This window comes from Channa argus, chromosome 8, assembly GCF_033026475.1.
Source record: "Channa argus isolate prfri chromosome 8, Channa argus male v1.0, whole genome shotgun sequence".
NCBI lineage: Eukaryota > Metazoa > Chordata > Actinopteri > Anabantiformes > Channidae > Channa > Channa argus.
The window spans coordinates 7,550,369-7,571,236 of record NC_090204.1 but is presented as its reverse complement, the minus strand read 5'-3'; the positions used below and the strand labels follow the sequence as shown (position 1 = coordinate 7,571,236).

The following is a 20,868-nucleotide window of genomic DNA, read 5'->3' as shown; positions in this document are numbered from 1 at the left end:
AACTAGCAGACACTTTGATGAGAGCTGAAACTCAAAAAAGTTTTTTTTTTCCTTCCCATGTGCATCAGGACTGAGACCAAGAACAAGAAGTACCAGGAGTACAGGAGGCTGATGCTGCTACTGGCTAAAGTGCCTCAGACAGGTCAGTTTGTATGCAGCATGCTGGCTCCCAAACACCTGCATTTGTTCATGTTGGAGTATTGTGTGACAGCACCAACATACACTGTTTCTGCTAAAATGCTAATAAATTGGTTTCCTGCAAAGACCTGTACGTGGTATCCTGTTTTAAAATTGGTTGACGTCATTGGTTTTTTGACATTGTAGCACATGAATCAGCAACAAAACAACAGATGCAGACTGGTCATTTTTTCCTGTTGTTTCTACATTTGTCCTGTTATGTGCACTTGGTTGTGCAGCTGACTGTGAGGCTCAGACACCACATTCTGTCAGATCATTCCGAAAGAAAAAACTTTCAATTTTCAGCTGATGCCATGAGTGGTGCATTCGTATCTGCCTGTCTGGCCACTAGCAGGCCCAGCTTCCCATGTCCCTTTTGATGCCACTAGGAGCATCTGGCTATTGTTGTCCACAGTGGAGATGCTCCCAACTCTCCTCAGGTGTATGGGGGCTTTCATGTTATGTAATGCCTCACTTTGTCTCCATCTGGACACATATTGTCTGTGTGGCACTGACAACTGGGTTATACAAATTGATTACTTTTAATTGTGTCCCTCCTCTGCATAATCAGCTTATGTGTCTGAGACCAGTCAGGTGTGCTCCTGACAGGGTGTGTGTGTGTGTGTGTGTGTGTGTGTGTGTGTGTGTGTGTGTGTGTGTGTGTGTGTGTGTGTGTGTGTGTGTGTGTGTGTATCTGGGCCAAAACTCATTTTAATCCGCACACTGAAGGGTCAAACTCATTTTTTAAGGTGAATCACGTTCATTGTGGGTAATCTAGCAGTACACCACATGAATCGGATGCATCTATGACCATAGGGCTGGCTGCGGGAGACTGGAGAAGACACTGAATAATCTGATATGTACCTGTTAGTGATTCGGTGTGCTCATGTCCTTTATCTTCAAATTTTAACGCTGAAATTTTAATAATTTTTTTTTTTTTGGATGCCACAAAGGCTGGACAGTTTTTAAGACTCAAGGCAGCTGTCAATGTGGTAAAGAAACATGTCTTTTCTGTAGTACAGTGTGTGCCCTTACTTTGCTGCACAATGCAGGGCATTATGTCATCATAGTAAGTGCCTGTCTGTCTGTTACCACGATGACATAACATTCTTTCACTAAAGAGACTAAGCTTAAGAGAGAAGTAAAAAAAAGCACACTGAAAATTTTATATTAATAAAATATAATATAATATTAATTTTATATATTTTAAGTTTTATATACATAATACACCCATAAAGGCTTGTTTACAGTGGTGATTTAAACCCTTTCAAATTACACCTTTTCATTCATTTAATAAGGAAAATGAGCCGGTCTCACATATTTGTATGTGGCAAAAGCAACTCAACATTTTTTAGATTATCAATTCATTTAAAGGTTAAAATAGAGTCAGTTGTTTCAATCTAAGGAATGAGAGATGTGAATTTGAGAGGCCCTTTCTTATTTAAAGAAGAGAAATCTGAGTCTTAACTATCTAAGTCTGATCGTGACAATACAGGTTTGTAGAACTGTGTCATGGCTTGAGCAAAAGAGATTTCTGAAGACCTTAAAAGGGGAGTTGTTGATGTAGATATTTTGTCTTAATCAAGAGTTATGTTTATCTCATGTGTTTCATTTGTTTGAATTTTTGTGATTTAAGTTAAAATTAAGTTTTTGGTCATGTTCTTGCAGAAATAGAAGAATTTGTAGGATTTTTACTGTAATTTACTTTGCAAATTACTGTCCAATGATTTAAAGCTGCCCTTAAGCTGTGCCTTTTATCTCTACAGGTGATTTTGATCTCAAGCAGGTGAAAGAATCCACTTATTTCTTTAGCTGAGCCTGTAATGACGAGTCAGTGGACAGAGATGAGGCGAATTGACAGAGTACAGCAGGGAGGCTGCAGCCCCCGGGGTTTCAACCGGCTTTGTCTCTCTCAGGCATCAGAGCATTGATCCAGCCACACCCTGCCTGCGTCCTGGTCAACAGGATGGCTGGAACTGCTTGATATGTTGGAGCTGCGGGAGGCATTCACACAGAGTGAACCACCTCGATGAACTGACCTGAGGGCTGATGGAAGGGAGGGAGGGCGAATACTTATCCAAGCAAAAAATGACGGAATCAGCACCAGATGGGAATGTTAACACTTCAATCAGTGAAAAGTACCTCTTATAATGAATGCTTTGACCATATTGTGTGTGTGTGTGTTTTCATGAGCCATTCAGAAGGAATCACATGTGAACTGCGTCAATCAGCAAACACTTCTGCTGCTCAATAAGACTAAGCAAAAAAAAATCTTACAAACTGTCATTGCCAGTGATTGGTGGTGTGTGTGTGTGTGTGTGTGTGTGTGCGTGCGTGCGTGCGTGCAAGTACATGTTCGTGCTGTGAAGACCTCCATAGAGCACTGACCTGGCTCTGCTACTATTCCACCTAATCATCGATTCCATCCCTTACTGGATGGTAGGATGCTCCCTGACAGTGTTCGAATATATCAACTTTTTGAAGTTTGAAAAAAGACATTTGAGAAAATGAAAGCCGTCATCTACTGAAATGGGGAAAGAGAACTCTTAGAAAAATCTGGAAATGTGAAGGGATGAGTCATATGGTTCATTGTGTCCTACTGTACTCTTGATTCTTACCTTACTAGAGTGACTGAGCACTTCATAACTTCCCTAAAATAAATATGTTTTTTAAATCGATTTATTTATTCGAAGAATCAAAAAATAGCTGGTATTCTTAGTGTGCTTAAATGATGCAGCTATATCTGCATATTTTAATTCTGTTATGTATCATAAGATGAAGGCCTCCTTTTAGGTGCAACACAAACGGTTTTGCAAGCTTTACTAATCAACTCAGATCTTATATTTCTGGGCCAGTGCCACATCTTGAAGTAAAAATAGCAGAAGTGCTATTGGATCATTGCTGGAAATTTTACAGCAGTTTCAGACAAAAGGTGCTATCGATGTTCAAAGGCAAATGTAGGCTCAGCCAAACAAAGCTGGCTCAGTGACAATGTAATGAAATGGAAATAATCTTGGAGAAGGTGTAAACAGTATGGTGATGAGGCTGTAGGTCTTCAGATAATTTGCGTGGCAACATACACCAGACATGACTTTGAGCTGACTTTATTATGAAAGTACATAATCTAATAACTTGACCTCAAATAAATTCTACTTTGAGCTGTGTTGGAGAACCAAATATTAATATTGCAGGTATAATCACACACTGAACATAAAAGACATTTTGAGATCAGATTTCTTTTCAGGTTTATATTATAGCAATTATAGCTGATTTCAGGTTTTGTGTACAGCATTAAAGGAATAGTTCAACCTTTTGAAAATAACATCTTGAATTATAGTAATTGGCTTTTTCACTAAGAGTTAGATTAGAACATACCAAATTTCTGCAATAAATAGAGCCAGCAGATGTGCTACAGCAGCATAATCACTGGAAATGAGGGAAAATGCTTGCTGAGCTCTATTTAAAGTTAACACAATCTGCCCAGCAGCACTTCTAAGGCTTACTAATGAACATGATGCTTTGTTTGTATAATCTGCACAATAGTTGAAGTGTAAAAACAGCATATGTTGTGATTTAATAGAGGATTGTGGGGTTTTTTTTTTTTTTGTGGCCTTGCACATTAACTTGCGAGGACGTGGAATTCATCACCTTTAGACAGACAAACATTTTTTGCTTTTAGTCTTTAAGCAGTGCAGCCACTTAAAAACAGAGTAATGCTCCCAGTTCAGTGTGAAGGCTCAACATCTGGGTTTTCCCAGGGGGCCCCCAAAGCACAAAATCCAACTCAGATTTGATAGGACAATTCTATTTTGCACCAGGCTTTTATGTGCTCCCAGCATGAGACCAGCATGTCTCTCTTCCCCCTTGTCTCTTTCAGGCCACTTGTGAAGGACGGAGCTCTTTCCTGTAAAGTGCTTTCAGTATCTCACATACTTAACATGTACTACATTTCACAACTTGGCTTCTGACACACAGCTGCTTTAAAAGAACAGTGGTTCTTGTGTACATTACCTAGGTTTGAGACCATGGCAATGGAAGACTGTTCAGTCAATAGCTGTGACTTCCGAATTAGCTGTAAAATGTTGGTGTTACAACACATGCACTAAATTGGTAGAGCAGATAGTAGAGCAATAAGGTCACACACTCAACATGTATTTTTGATGAAACTCCCAAAAACTACAGTTGACTTTGGGTGCTATGTAAACGGGATATTGAAGATGTCCTTACAGCAAATTGCAGTCGCTGTGGTGCTTGATGGGCCTGTCTCAGTTTCTCCGGGGTGATTCCAAGGATGTCTCCTGATAGATAACAGTTCGGCACCAGTTCAACCTGCAGTAATGGAAAACAGCTTGTAGCAGGAAGTAGTCTGATAGCTTCCATTACGGGACCTCTCCAGAGGTTAACACATCTTGTTAATGATAATTTTGTATTAAGGAAATACATTGTGCAAAGGTGAGATGGGATGATAACTTTGACAGCGCAATCATCCTATGCAAGTTTTCTTTTACATTTTGAACCTACATAGCCATTTGTTATGCCTGTCAAATATGCCGATGTAATGAAAACAGTCTTTCCAATGCCATTTTTAAGTGAACGTGTATGTCTTTGATGTTTTTAAATCTTTTTCAGTACAATTTTAGGCCTCTGGACGTGCTAAATATAAGACAGTCGGGCCTAAAGTGGATATTTGTTTTTAATGTGACTACTGCTGATTGTGCTTTTGAGTTACTGTATCCATTTAGTTGTGTACTATGCCCCGCCACTGGCACATTTCTAGAGAATACAGTGCAGTAGTATTACAATACCATAATACCAAAACTGGATTCTAACAAGTTAATTAGATTAAATGATTCATTTTTATTAAGTTGCAAATAAAATATATGTAACACAGGTGAATATGGTGAGCAAGCCTTGTGAAGATATAAATTTTAAAATTCACTTTTGATATACTTGTACATTTTCAATATATATAAACTTAGTTTGCTTAGTTGTCATCTGCTGACAAAGGCTGGAAAATGCAGTAGAGTGCACTTGAAGTAGCTTGTCAGTGGAGCTTGAGTTGTTCTGAATCCTCCGTTCTTCCATGACAAGTGAGCAAACTTTGTCTGCTGTTGAAGACGGTGAGATGCAGTTGAATGTACAGGAAAGAAAGCCTTCAAGTTGACCTTGAGTAAAGATGATATTTCATATCACGAATGAATCATTGATAAACTTTCAAGGTCACCAGAGGGGAGGAGTAGTTAGTGCTGCCCCCTCACTGCTAAAGCTCAGATGTTTGATGATCGGCCAGCGAGGGCCTTTCTGTGTGACTCTGTGTGTGTGGGTTTCCTACGCCTACGCCTGTTTCTTCCCACAGTCCAAAAACATGCATTGTTAATTGTTGACTCTAAATTGCCTGTGAGTGCCAATGTATGAATGTTTGTCTGTCTGTGTATGTCCCTCTGTGTTGTCCTTGAGATAGACTGGCGACCTGTCCAGGGTGTACCCCCCTATTACTGACAGTCAGGATCAGTTCCAGCAATCCCACAACCTCTTAGAGCAGTTCTGATAATGGTTGATGATTCATTGTAACATAGCTTAAATTACAGGTTTGCTGATACGATGATTTGTGAAAGGACTGTGTGTAACTGAATGATACCACAGAGTAAATGCCTCTCATTTAGCACAAAATGTAGAGTGGGCTTTTACTGAGCTCTTTATTCTTGTCACAGGATTATCAGAAAGTGGACAGTGTAGAAGTGTTGGTCACTATCTGCCAGGCATGCCAGAGCTGGAAGCCACTCTTCGATAGCTGGAATGCTCACTCTCATTGAGAGCCCTTAGATTTCTTGCCAGGCTCCCGGGCTCCCCCAGTCTATCTCCTGCCCAGTGGCACCATGAGTGCCCAGCGATCAGCAGCAGTAGTAGGGAGTACACACACTCCTGGAGAGAGTAGATGGGGCCAGAGCTCTGTGTGAGCAGTGAAGTGGAAGCAGGAAGCAACATAGTGTTTTGAGAGTGAGAGACAGGAAGTACAGTATATGGTGGTCCTATGGTAGTTTGTGTCAAGTAAGTTTCCTTGGTCTGACCTGTATTCTGACAGCCAGAGAAGAGCTGATTAACACCCATCAAACACATACAGGACAAACACGATGCTCGATCCATTAAGGTGGATCCTCTTAAAGTTACCGTTTCTTCTATGGAGGGAAACCAGCTACACAAAGACAAAAGGAAATTCCTTAAAATGCCAAAAATCTAGAGTCTGTACTTTCAAATTTACTCCCATCATTTCATTTGACAATTTTCCTGTGTTTTCTAAAATGTTTTAATTCTACAACTCAGACTTATTTTGGTTTAACTTCATAACATCATTCATTCTAAGCAGGTCATTAGAGACCATGACTCTATGGAAAATCAGGAGATAAATCAGAACAACTACATTTTTAAATGATATTCTTGGTTTTTCAGCCTCTGTGGCTCTAATTATGGGCACACACCTGATCAAACTGTAGAAGTTTGTTTGACAGGTGTTATAGGTTTTGTTAATTATGAATCCCTTAACATGTCAGCACAACTTTATGACTACACATGAATTGATAAATAGTTGTATTTCTAAAACACTTCATATACAGTTAACACACTTTAGACATTTGATATTTTATAATGAAAAAAGATACTCAGATTAATCCAGTATACTGTACCACAAATAAAACAGTTTGCAATTGTTTTACAGAGGTTACATGCCTTTATTGCATTTAAGAAGTTCTGCTCATATGAATAGACATAATCATTAATTGATCAACTTTTTGTGCTTTTCCAACATGCTACTGCGAAATTAACTGCCTAAACATGAAAAAGAGGATTCATACCGTATTCAAATACAATTTATTGTTTTCCTTGTATTGCAGGATATCTGACATTGACTGTAGGAGCTAGTACTTTTTTTACAGCCACACACACACACACACACACACACACACACACACACACACACACACACACACACACACACACACAAATAATAAAGTACAATCTATGCTAGGCACTAGTACATGTTATTGGATATGAAGTGATTCTATGAAAGAGAATTAGGTCCCTGAAACAGAAAATGTTTACTGCACCGTTAGTGTCTGATTTTACAGATAGTGACCACCTGAGAAGGCCTGTTTACTTCAAGGGTGTTCATTGTTACTGGTCAAGATCTCAGTTTATGTTGGCTAGCTTACATTGTCTGTAATGTTAAGGTAATAATTGATTGGTTTTGGTGTTGGCTTTGTTTGAGTCACTTAGTGTTTCTGAATGTTAACAGCTCTGGGATTTAGGAAAGAAATCAATAAATTATAAAGCCAACAAAAAAAAAAAGCGGTGAAAGGGAGATTAATAAATGCTGAATGATTGGTATTTTATATTGAATTATTTTGTTTTGTATCCTTTAAATATAAGCTAGTATGAAAAGGTACATGGGACATTTATCAATTTTGCTGTAGTTGTTACTGGCCAATAAAAAAGCAGCAAACCCTGTAGCTTAAATGTACATTTGTAGCCAAAGTAGAAACAAAAAAATCGTGGTCTACCATTGGTAGGTCTAACATTTACATAACACTAAACATGTGTGTCCAAAAGAGGGAAGAGTGTAGTTACAGACTTCTGGGCAACATGCTACTTAATTGGCAGAGTTAACAGCATAGAGTATAGAGGGGGAAAAAATGAAAAAGCAGCATTGAATAAAGGTGCACGAATTGCAAATGACTGTGGTGCCAGTTTAGGAAACAAAATGATGAACAAATAAAACATACACAAGAGAAGAAACCATGCAGACCTCACAGTTAGTGGCACAGCATTATATACAAACTGTGGGTGGTACTGTGAGGGACTGTAGAAAAAGAAGTGATACATCTTTTGTAATGCAAATAGTTTAGTTCTGCTGTAATTATTATGCTCAAGTAATATTAGTTCATACCAGATGACGATATGTTTTGTCAAAGATAAGAATGTTTTTAACTTTCAAACATTTTTTAGCATGTCTACAATGACAGTAAACTAGTCTAAATGAATTGTCTGGTTTACATGACGCATACTATGTTGACACATAGAAATAACAACCAGGTTATTATCACTGAAAAGTTTGTTTTAAATCAGAATGTCATTTCGAGTTCTTTCAAAACAGAACTTAAGCAAACACTAATCAGATGTTGGGTATCATTCTACAGTGTTAATATTGCATGTCCATTAGCAACTCAAAGGTAGAAAACTACATCATAAATATAAAGGAAGTAGGGGGCCTTGTGGCCCAGTGGCAGAGCATCGGGTTAAGATACAATCCCACCCCATCAGGTGTGGCCCCACCCAGCCACCAAGGGCGACCTTGGTGCCAGTCCCGAGCCCAGACAAAAACAGGAGGGTTGCGGCAGGAAGGGCATCCGGCGTAAAAACACATGCGGAACTCCTGAAGGGACAAGACGAAAGCTTTACGTCACTTTACGTTGATCTTTGATCTACGTAAAGTGACCTTTCACTCTTCATCATACAGTTATTGCTTTTTGTGTTAAACTTCGGCTGATATGAAGCCATGACTGAATGCTTAGTGTATTATTTTTCTGAATTGTACATTTAATCAGTGTGAAGGATTCATATCTTAACATTTTCATACAAAAAAAAAAAAATACAGGCCATGAAACTTTGGTTTGACTCTGTTAATTTTTCAGTAAATATTAAAACTGGGGGTTGATTTGTATGGAGCCTGGGAAGGGAAATGGTTGGGAAAAAAGAGAACAGATAAACCTTTGCAAAATCTCGCAAATGTTTTTATTGTAAATCTACTTCCGGAGCAGTTAGTCACTATGGAAAACACATCAATGGGGGGCACACAAACATGGGAACCGTTCATAGAGTTTTATTTAGAGCGTGGGTTCATATACAAAGCAATTAAGTCAGAGCTTGGCAGGAAACACCAGGTGAAAGACACCTGAAGAGAATACCTAGTGTAACGGGATACTCTGGGATGTATGCTAAATGCGGAAAACATGGATTACTAGTTAGCGCTAGCAAACCCATAGTGTGTCATTTTGCCCTAAATTAAATGTCTGTATCCTCTTCAATTAAGTGAAAACCACGTTTAAGGTTGACAACTTATGCATTTATGTTTCAGCACAACCTCAAAATAAAAACCTATGAACGTGACATGTTCCATACCCGGAAGCATATTTAGAATGAAAAGATTTGCAAGATCTCACAAAAGTGGATCTGTGTTTTTTTTTCAAACCATCAATTCTATTTTCTCCCACGTCCCGATAAGAAACAGAAGCTTTTGCGAGATCTCTGGCAACCAACTAAGTCCCTTCCCGGGCTCTGCAGATTTGACATCACTGAACTTGACTAAAGGAATCAGGCTAATGACCTTCTTTGCAACAGATCCTGTTTCACTGCTTCATTCGCCTTCTCAATTTCTTTCTTTACTCTGTGCATTACACTGTGCCTCCAGGACACAGTGTGAAGTTCAGAAAAACAATTTTCTCACAATAAGCCAAATGACTGAATATTAATTATTTTTGAGTGTCCAAATAAGTTCCACTGGGCATAATTTGGACATAAAGCAAAAACACAACATACCTCAAAAACAAACAGAAATAATTCTTGGAAACCTTCAACTTTGTCCATTCAGAACACTCAAGGTGGGTAACAATGTAAGAGCCGAAACTAAACATAAATGAAAATGCAAAGTGATCATAGGAGAAGAACTCATCATTGGCACTGTATAATGAAATCCAATCCAAGCAGAATAGCAATCCTAAAAAGACCCGAGGGATTCCAATTTCAACTCTCATTACCCAGTAATAGTTCAGGCATTAGTGAGATGAAGTGGATAGAATATCAGGTCCGGGTGAAAAGGTTTCCTTCTGAATGATTTTGGGCACAAATCTGCATCCAATGAACCCTTGTTGAGGCATTAATGACAGAGGCACACTGCAATTTACATCCTTCAAAATATCTCCAGTGTCCTTGGCTGTTGATCTGAACTGTGGCATTTACAGTACAGTTGACACTTTGGAGGAGTCTCATTATCTGTATGAATTGACTTTGGCATTGTGACACATTGCCCAACCAGCTGCTGCAAAAAATGTGAGATTCAGAGTTAGAAAAGAATGAATTTACATTTTGATTATGTGACTTTTAATATACATCTTGACTTATATAAAATCACGTCTTGTTAACTGGCAGTGAATTATAATTTATAAGATGCAATAAAATACTTTCACAAAGTTTGGGATATTACTACTCACATGACAGACCCTAAAGCCACTACTTCAGCAATCAAACCTGCTGTTAAGAGAAACAGGAGCATTCTTTTATTACATCTTTTTTACTGAATTTTAAAGCTGCATTATTCAAGTTTTTAGCCATTAGGGGCAGATGTCCAGAACAAGCAAACAGTCGTAAAAATGTTTTGCTTGAAAAGGAAATGTGTCTACTCAATATAAGCATTGCCATCCTTCTGTAGTAATTTTTCTAGCTGCTTATTCCTAGTTTGGTATCCAACAACACCAACATACTTAAGCCAGATACAAACAAAAGTATCTAGCTTACGTATAGTTTAGTGGCCTGTGACTTCACCTGCTCTTTCTGCTGTTGTTATTTTGCAAATCATGCATAGTTATTGGTCATTCTTATAATTCACTTACACAATATCATTGGGTTCACTGAGAACTTAGAAAAGATTAATGCAGCTTTAAGTCAAACTAATTGGCAGGGGCTCCCTGAAGAAATTGATGGCTTTGCTGGAACGAGACACAGCTGTCCCACAGCTAAAATTTCACTATGAAGCATGTTCATTCTCTGTGACCTAAAAAACCTTGAGCCTTACACATTTAACTGTGGGGACCATCAAAGATAGAGAACACTTTCAAGAGGCCGAATAGATTAAAAAAATCAATTTGATTTACAACAATATTTATCTATCCATTCAGAAGGTTCAAAGTTTTTATGACTTTACACAAAACCACAATTATTATACTACTGTCAGGGGATTGTCTTTTACAGCCAGCCTAATGACAAAATGTGGGAGATACAGTAGTTAAACCCCATTAGAGTGCAGACTCCTGATATATGGAGCAGGTCCATAACCTGCTTTCAGTCCCATCAGGCCCAGGTTTGCTTCAGTTAAATGAAAGGAAAATAAAACAGATATGCCCATGTGGTATTGACGATGTTGTAAAACACAGTAGATACTGAAGTTGGAAATGGGACGAGGCTACGTTACCACCACTATTCTTTGCATGTCTGTGAATAGAAACATCTCGACGCTGATTCAAACATCACCATAGACTTTATTATGTAAGGGCGGTCTCCTCTCAAATTCTTTCTGCTCCCACTCATTCGACATTCATATATTCGGATAGTAAAACTAGAGAGGGAAGAGAAACTGTAGGAAAACAGAAAACCTCCTTGTGTTCCTTCAGTCAATCCCCTCACTACCACAGAAGAGTTTACTTGAGATCACAAGTTCGAGGATAGCCTGGATCTGATTTTGATGTGGTCTGTCTCGGGGAGGCTCACTATAGAGTCCTTCTTGGGTAGTCCCGAGTCAGTCCCAAGACCTGTTCCCACAGCCCCAACTGCCAACCCTGTACCAGCCCCTAGACCCTGCATAGAAGCAGGCAGAGTAGCTACAGGGAAGGCCCCCACAGACATCTGGTGTGGCAGCACCACCCTATGTGATATTGCGCTCCGAACACCTATATGACCTGTTGGGGTCTGAGAAGGTCCAATGGAAGTGGAGGAGACTCTTGTAGATTGGGATGGACTAAGGGCAACTGGATGCACTCCCTCATGAGGCAGTGACGGCTGTGAGGCTGACAGTGCCCTGGCATCTTGACTCAAACTGCCCATTTGCCGGTGTGCAGGACTGGCTATGTGCTGCTGGGCTAGTGAAAGCTGGGAGCCTGAGATGGGACCAGCAAGGGTACTGGATCCATACTGGAATGATCGTCCCCCAACTGCCAGTGGACTCTGGACAGGGGGGCTGGACAGGACTGGAGCAAAGGCACCAGAAGCAAGGAGTTGAGACTGCAGAGGAGAGGCTGAAACAGGGCTGGATACACTTTGCATTACCTGGAATCTCCTGACCATCCTGGGAGACTGCAGGTTTCCTGCTACCACAGAGTTCCCCTGCATTGGGGGACAAAAGTTCATTGCTACAGCCTGCTGTAAAGTGGCAATTGCTGAATTCTGAGGCAGGGTAGTGGAACATGGGGGAGTAAAGATCCCACCATGTAGAGAAGGTGTCATGGACATGGCTCGTGGTCGTGGTACATCCACCTGTTGAACCATCTCCCGATCATATTTAACTATCTCCTGGATCATCTCATTCTCACGGTTGTTGAAGACGCCCGAGTTCAGATCGTGCTGAACCTTATGCATCAGAATAGAGTTCTTCTTGCCTGCAATGACATTGAGACATAGTAGCATTGTCATAACTCTGACTTTCTTTGGAAGAATGGCTCAGAATTTAACTGTATAGCAGGGATGTTCAATTAGTTTGGAATGGTGGTTAGTTCATGAAAATTATCCCAAATAAGGGGCATAAGATAAAAAGCTTTACATATAAGTCATCACATGAAAAAGTACAGATAAAGTAAAAGTACAGCAAAAACATAGAAGTATATATTATATTTTGTGCATAACACTAACAATGTTGCATTGTATTGTATCAAGAGACAAGACCAAAGACATTTCTATATTCAAATATCGATGTTTGGAAATCAGTCCAGGTGAGCCTTATCAAAGGCATTTAGAATTTATAATTCACAGAATTATAACTCACAGAAAACATCCAAGTAATTGCACACAACTGGACCAACAAAAAAAAGTGAGTGCAATTATGTAATATCTGTGTATAATATTTCATTAATAAATTAATACCATGACACATATGGCCTAATATTCAAATTCATACATATAACCTGTTCAAAAATCAATTAGCATTTACTTAACATTCCTGTACCTATTACATGTACCTTGTTTAGCCAGCATTTGCCACCTAATATGAAAAATTAAATGTATTTAATTTACCAAGAGCAGTGAAGTCAGGTGTGTACGTTGGCAGGGCACCACACATATGCTGGGCAGTGAGGAATGCAGGAATATGAGATTTAATGGCATTCATTTCTTAGAAAAACGACTCACATGATCAAGATGAGCCAAACACTGTGAGGATAAATAGTGCAAGGCCCCTGAATAAGAGAACGTCTGAATTTATGGGTAACGGGCTTTTCCGAATCTGCCACCTGGGATGGCTGTCACAGGTCATCTGATGACAAAATGTCAAGAAGTTTGAGTCGTAAAAATGCCTCATTCAACTATGCTACCAGCGCCTTAGGTTTCAATGCCAAACCTCGCTCAACACATACACTTAAAGGTTCCACAACAAGTCTCATTAGTTTGGTGGGCATACTGAAATTATCAAACCTAACAACAAAATTGGTTTTCATTGTGTCTCTGAATCCTGTCATCACCTCGATGATTTGTTGATGTGTGCAATGTTGGAAAGTGGATACGTCTGGCTGGACAGAGATCAGCAGAAAAAAGTCAGACCTTTTCTTTCAAATGCATGAAGTCTCTCCACAAGTTGTGACTTTTTATATCTCTGCCCTGCAGTTCCACACTGAGTTGGATCAAATGTTTTTGCAAATGTCACTTAAGACATAATCAGCAGCAAAAACTCAATATTGTCCATTAGAGACAAAAAAGTATGGGCTTTTCTTGCTTTGAATTATGATTTTAAAAAAACCAGGGTCTCCCCCTTTAGTTCACAAAATTGTCTCCTTGTGTTTCCTTTGCTAAGCCATCTAATGCCATTGTGAATGAGCAAATCATTATATTGAGCTGACATGTTTGACAACAGCTGACAAAATGGGTAAAGTGTCTGTAGTCTCTTTTAAATCACCACTTAGTAGTTCTCCCTCCCTAGTTCTCCCTCTCTCAGTAGTTTGGCACACAAGAGCCTTTGGTTGATTAGGCAACGTACAGAAGCAATTTTGCCTGTGGAGCCACAACCGCCAACCTAGCAGACAGGCTCTGTGACCTACCTGCCATTACTCACCACTGTATTAACATGTCCAAAATCCATCTGGTTCTTATCAAAAAATGTAACATGACTTTTGTGTAACCCTCAAATAAAATTAGTCCAAGCAGATCCTCTAGAAAGCCTCACCACAGAAAAATCTAGCATAGGGGTGAACCCTCTCTGTTGTCAATCGATTCACCACTTCCACCCCAGAGTCTTGTAGATGTCTGTTGCAAGGGTCTCTATCCTTCTTGATGTTGACGTGCTTGATATGGGAATGTTCCTGTCAGTACAAATTGCCTTGTGGGTGCCAGTTGAATATGCCAGCTGTATAGCTACAGAAAAAGCTGTTTCCAGACAGTTTGCTTTTCTTTTTCTATTGCTTTGATAAATGTGTTGGAGGAGACTGATGGTGCAACAACAGTGTTTTTTAATCATAGCACAAAACAACAGTGAAAAGCTACTTATTTACACTTTTACAGGATGCTGTGTTTCAGATTTAGTCAAAATTGAAGTTGTGAGGTCTAAGCAACTTCTCACAGGTGACAGAAGAAAAGGTAACATACCAGCAGCAAACTTTACGCTGTTATGGTAAACTTGATTTTTGGGTCAGTGTTTAATTTAGTTTTTGGGGTCCCCTCAGGGCTCAAAGTGTGAGAGAGAGAACATCCACTGCCATAAGTATTTATTTTTGCTTCTATGTTTGTGAATAAACTAGTGTGTGAATAGGTGCTGCACACATAAACACATTTGTGCAAATACTTGAACAGTATCTGGTATTGGTAAAAAAGATATCTGGTAAAAAATGAATGTAGCCATCTAAGAGGCTGTACTATTGCTTATTGCCCGATATTATGAGGCAGCAGAAAACTAATAAATCTACGACTAAATTAGATTGTGACATGCCCTATGAAAAAAATTACAAGGTCAAGGTTGAGTTTTCTATAAACACAGCAACAGGACAATAAGGTCCCAAAATGTCCACAGAATGAAAAAATTGTCAGTGTTTTCACCCTCTGTGACTTGTCTGGCCGCAACCGTTAACTAGTCAAGTAAGTTAACTTTAGTGCGTTGGTGTTGTCGCTTGCATTACTTGAAACCAAAGATAGTGACTCCAAATTCCGAACCACATGGGCAGCTGATGTGAAATAGGGCAAACATGTCCATTGCACCCATGGTCAGGGTGGTAAAACGCCCATCCTTGAGCAGTTATCATTATCTGTCAAATTGCACTTTCTGTAGTTGATAGCACAACCCATCAGGTGATGTACACATACTGTAACAGCACCGTTTGGGTCCCCATGTCTTGGTATGATTGAGAAAGGATCAACATCACATTTGTCTGTGTGAATCAAAATCCATACATTTTCTGCACTGTTTGGACTTTGTCCCTGCCCTCAGCAAAGAAGGAGGTACATGCCCGAATATAAGAAGAGAAATGCAATACATGCTCTCTGATACCACGAGCAATAAACACACCTGCAGTTTACATCAACACGATGCAACAACCTGTTTTTAAAAACTCCATGCCCTCCTCACATCCCCTCCCAAACACTTTCACACCAGGTCACACCTAAATTCAGGTGAGTCTGATGACTCACATGAAGACAGCGTCATCTTAACAACTCACATGTGACTTTAACAACTCTCATGTGGTGTCAAGCTGTGAATCACCCACAGAGAATTAAATGACAGATTTTTCACCAGCTCTTTTTAGACATGCACTCTTTTCCTTCCATCTGATGACATTGGAACAGGTCATCTTTTCCTAGAACACACTGACGTACATCTTCCATGTTGGAGTACGAAAACTCCTTCATTACACATACATTACACCTCACATGGTGACCTGTTTAGTCTCATATGTGTATCATGTGCGTACCATGGATCTCTATGTCTCTCTGTCATTGTTGACTGTCCATCTGAATAAAGCTATGACAAACCTGAACTTAAAAGTGTGCAATGTCTGAATGACAGCGAGACATTGACTTAACAGATTTATTAAGGCAGAAAGAGTCCCATGTCTCAAAAGGGCTAATAACTGACAAAGCCTCCTAGGTGAGCACAACTAGCTAATAATTTAAAAAACAGAAATCACAGTTTCCTTCTGGCTTTAAACTCTTTGGTAGATTGGAAGGAAGAAGGGTGAACAAGCTGCACATCTACAGTGTAGGCAGGTAATGAAAGAGTGTTTGGGTCCAGGCACAGTCACACTAGTACAGCAGAGAGCAACATAGGCAAAGCTCATCAGAAGTGGGATAACAATACAGAACAGACTGCTTCAATGTTAAGCCCAATTCATAGAAGCTGGATGCCGGTGCCCTGTCTGTATCCTTATTTGTGACATCAATTTCATCTCCATACTCCGTGAAGGTCTGGACGGACCCTCTAGGACAATCACTCGCAGGCCAAAAAGTTTGTGTCTGCACAGACTTGTCTACAATGTCAGTGCACCAGCTGCGCATGTGCAAGAAAAGTAAGCAGCTCATTTCAAGCAGGGAAAAAGCGGAAAGGAAAAAAGGATTTCAACCAAAGACAAGTTTTTTTGTTGCTTTCAGATGATCCAGCAACTGTTGTACCTCGGTGGTACTCACAGGAAATGTGCATGTAAAGAATGGAGCCAGTGATTGTGGGCAACTTCAGTAGTGCATACAGCTCGTACACACTACAAACACTCAGCTTGGTTCTCCAGTGCAGCAGGCGGTCTAGACTGTTGGCAAAATGCTACATTATTAGTCAGCCTGAGTAGCATGTAACAATTGGTCAGAAAGGCTGGTCATAGCATTTCTCTCTTGTAAACAACCAGCCAGAGGGAGGATGGGAGGAGAAACACTGAGACTGTGGTGGCTCTTGTGCCCTCCTGGCATGGCACCTGTGTTCTATCATCTGACTGAAAACACACCCATCTATACACACACACACACACGCACACATACATTTTTACTCTCTCAGGGTTTGGAGGGAGAAGTTAGGCAATTTGCTGTGTTGAAACCTACATGGAACATGTATATCAGAGAGTTCTTCTTTTCAGACTTTACTCAGTCATGTGCTGAGTATTTGTTCTTGGTTGATGTATATTTTTGACATTTGGCCTGTGGGAGCTAAGTGTCCATCATGGGAAAACAGATACAGCAGGCAACACCTAAAGGTGAAAATAACCTGATGATGAGACTTGAGCATATGTTTAATGACAAGGAAACAGGGCAAGCAACCACTTGTTAGGGAGGTAGGCACACAAGCTGTACTTGCTAATACAAAGCTTGGTCGTTACGACGCCTTGTAGAGGTCAGAATCCATAAGAAAAAGATATAGTTGGTAAGATGAAGTTGCTTCTTTTGCAGAACTCACACAGGCACCCACAGATATAACACATCTATTGCATTGCTGCTTTCACAACAATGCCTGTTAATTTCCAAGCAACACCTCCATCCCCCCTGAATCCCTCCTATACACATTCTGTTATTGATCTTATTTAACACTTTGTTTGGAAAGATTCATAAAATTTTATATAGAATAACAAAAGTAAAGTTAACCTGCAGTCTCCTCGTTTAAACTGCCAAGCCTTTACAATCTGATGCATTGAGGATATAAAGGGGTGGACAGGGGTTTATCCCCTGTCTGTGTAAGAAAGGCATTAATTTGAGCAACTATGGTCTGTAAAGCTGTACAATATTGCTATTAATCCCAGATGCAAATAATCTGTGATGGAACTGGAAAGATACATGCTCGAAGCACTGGAAAACACTGAAATGAGAATATTTATTTTAAAAGATTCATTCCACTATCAATTCTTAAAGGGACAAATCTGGTGCCATTATTTCATAGTCTTTATCTACATACAAATTCCTAACATTACTTCTTTTTCAGTTCATTGTTAATAAAGACAAAAAAAAAAAAGAATACAACAGTGATCAATATGCATTGATGACATTTGGCTGGGGGTTAAGAATTAGAGCAGACACATCAGCCACCTTACAAATGTGTGAGCTGACTGACTGAAGGCTGCTAATGTGTGGATTCTGGCTGCTATGGCAACAGATGGCAGGTGGCGAATACAGGTCTTTTGTAAACATGTGAAGTGTGTTCATGTGACAAGAGCATATGACATCCGCAATAGTGTTGACCTTGGAGGGGGCATGCTAGGAGAGGAAAGTAGTTTATTGTGAAGAAATTCAGCACATAAGGGCCTCCCAAGCCTCCCAAGGCCTCACTAGGACAAAGCAGTCTGTGAGTGTGTGTGTGTGTGTGTGTGTGTGTGTGTGTGCTGTGTCTGCATGTTTGTGCATTACTGTATTTAAACTAATGATGTTCATTCCCTGCTGAGCAATAATTTTACTAGATCAGTAATTGAATCTGGAGAGAGTACAGATGTACAACATTTTCATATTTCCAGTGATGAAAACAGTATGTTAAAAAACTGTTCTCCAAAATGGCGGATATGAACAGGAAGCCTTTAAATTCTATGACAAAAATCAATATACTTGAGAGATGACATAATAAATGATTCAGCACCGTGAATACATTTGCCCCCCTCTCCTGCATCCTCTGTGTTCATTCAGCCAGTACATCACAGCTGTCAGACAGCACAGTGTTTTGAAAGAAACATCACGTTTAATAAATGAATGCATTTTCCTCTTGCTTTATTTCATCTTATGAATGACTCATATGCTTATGAAGACGCCATACCTGTGCCTTGTATCGGCAGGGCTTGATGCTAATGAATAGAGGATACATTTCTAAAACACATTTCATTAATTAGGCCTTGGCTGATTTGGTCCCAGTTAAAGTTGGATACAATAATTTGTTGTTGTAAGAGATTTCTAGTATCAGTGCTGCCTATCAAATGTGTACCCTTTGTGTCTAAATATAAATCACGAAAGGTTTGTCAGGCGTTATGGCTGTACACAAATTATTATTTATCAAATTTGATTTTAACCATGAAGTGATTGGTTCAATATATCAAAATAACAGCACCGAGTTAAATTCATCTGAGTCTTGGTGACTTTGAACACTTCCAGGCAGCTCTGATGTGAACACACCCTTAAGCACAAAGCATGCCTCCTTGCACTCTCACTGAATAAAAGCAACTGGTGGAATGGTAGTCTTACCTATCCTGTCCAGTCTGTCAATGGCAACAGTTTCGAAGGCTCTCCTCATCATGGGATACTCCTCCAGTACCTCATTGAAATTGTCCACAGAGAGAGAGTAAAGGCGACAGTAGGTGTCAGCTCGTACATTGGCCGTCCGTCTGCCACGGGTTAGCAGACAGATCTCTGGGAGGGTGAAAGAAAAATGACACAAGACACAGTCAGATCAAAAACCGGCACACTCACAGATTTCAGGGTGTCAGACAGTAACAGAGAGCAGAGCAGAGCCAAATAAGGAGAGTTGTTGAGCAGACTCAAACTGATATCCAGCTACAACACTGTAAAATAACACCAAGACATATACATTTGTCTGGGTTGTACAAAGCTGTAAGAGAATTACAGTGGTTTGGGCACACAGGGGCTGAGTGTGGTTAGCAGGAACCACTGACAGTAACACTGAGTATTTCCTCTGACAGTGCAACAGCCCTAACAACCGTGTGAAGAAAGCAAACTATATTTGGAGATGTGCTGCTAAGCTCCATTGCATTCTGTTGTTACCCTTCCCTTCCCCTATCTCATTCTCTCATTTTTCTTCTTCTATGGGCTAGGCTGACAGTTGTCTTGACAACCATATGCCCTCATTTTCCCCTGTCTGAATGTTTGACCTCCTCTGACTCTGTGTGGGTTGGGGAGAAAAATAATGAAACGCCAGGAGGTTCTATTAAGAACATGCATAGAGGAAGTTCAATGGTAAGACCTGTAACTGTCTGTTATGACTGTGGTGTTTCCAGCAGCAGGAAAACAATGTTTTTTTAAATACATTTTAAACATCATTTAAGTATTTTGAAAATATGTTTATTCGGTTTTATACTAGGAGTTAGATAAAGAGACTGAGCATCTATCTTGCCTGTCTCATTATAAAGCTGTTGGATTATTTACTTTCAGACCGGTACAATGACAAGTCTAAATATATATACTTGTTCCTACATGTGTTTTTAGTGATTTATGAAAGTGCTGCTGTTTCCCCCTTTTTTCCAGTCGTTATGCCAAACTAAGCTAACTAACTGCTACAGTTCCATACTGTAAGTTTAGCCAGTGTTAGGATCAACACTGCTAGACACTTTAGTGTGTCTCCCCCCTAAACACAAATGCTTTTTTTTCATTTAAAGTGTGGTCTTGAGTGTGACAGTGTTTCCTGTCTATCTGAATATTTGCCTTAGGATTTATGTTTCCTCAATATATTAATCACTAATATCCTACACAGTCAGACACCTCTCTGCTGTCTGTTCATTAGTCGATATGCTGTTTCAGCTGCTGTAATGAAACTAAATCCATCATCGTTTCATTAACTGAATAACATTTCCAAGATGTCATATGAAAGACATTTGTTACAAAAGAAACTGGCTTTGGTGAAACCTTTAACATGCTCCAGTTTTTCGAGTTGTGCAGAAACTCTCCACAAAATGCCCCAGACATCCTTTCATAAATAGCCACTTGGGACCTTACTGGTTACAACACAAATATAACACACATATGTGCATATTGCTTGAATCCTTTCTGTGT

The 20,868-nt window shown here is 39.7% G+C and overlaps 2 protein-coding genes across 2 annotated transcripts in view; one reads left to right on the top strand and one right to left on the bottom strand.

Annotated features, from left to right (window-relative positions):
* polrmt (polymerase (RNA) mitochondrial (DNA directed)) overlaps positions 1-2,582 on the top strand; it is a 36,565-nt gene extending 33,983 nt beyond the window's left edge. Inside the window, exons 20-21 of the mRNA XM_067514622.1 lie at positions 69-142; positions 1,944-2,582. Coding sequence (XP_067370723.1) covers positions 69-142; positions 1,944-1,993 — 124 coding nt within the window. The 3' untranslated portion in view covers positions 1,994-2,582. The remainder of the gene's footprint in view (positions 1-68; positions 143-1,943) is intronic.
* Positions 2,583-7,118: 4,536 nt separating this feature from the next.
* hcn2b (hyperpolarization activated cyclic nucleotide-gated potassium channel 2b) overlaps positions 7,119-20,868 on the bottom strand; it is a 46,317-nt gene continuing 32,567 nt past the window's right edge. The window contains exons 7-8 of the mRNA XM_067514624.1: positions 19,327-19,491; positions 7,119-12,593 (exon numbers count right to left, since the gene is read on the bottom strand). Coding sequence (XP_067370725.1) covers positions 11,650-12,593; positions 19,327-19,491 — 1,109 coding nt within the window. The 3' untranslated portion in view covers positions 7,119-11,649. The remainder of the gene's footprint in view (positions 12,594-19,326; positions 19,492-20,868) is intronic.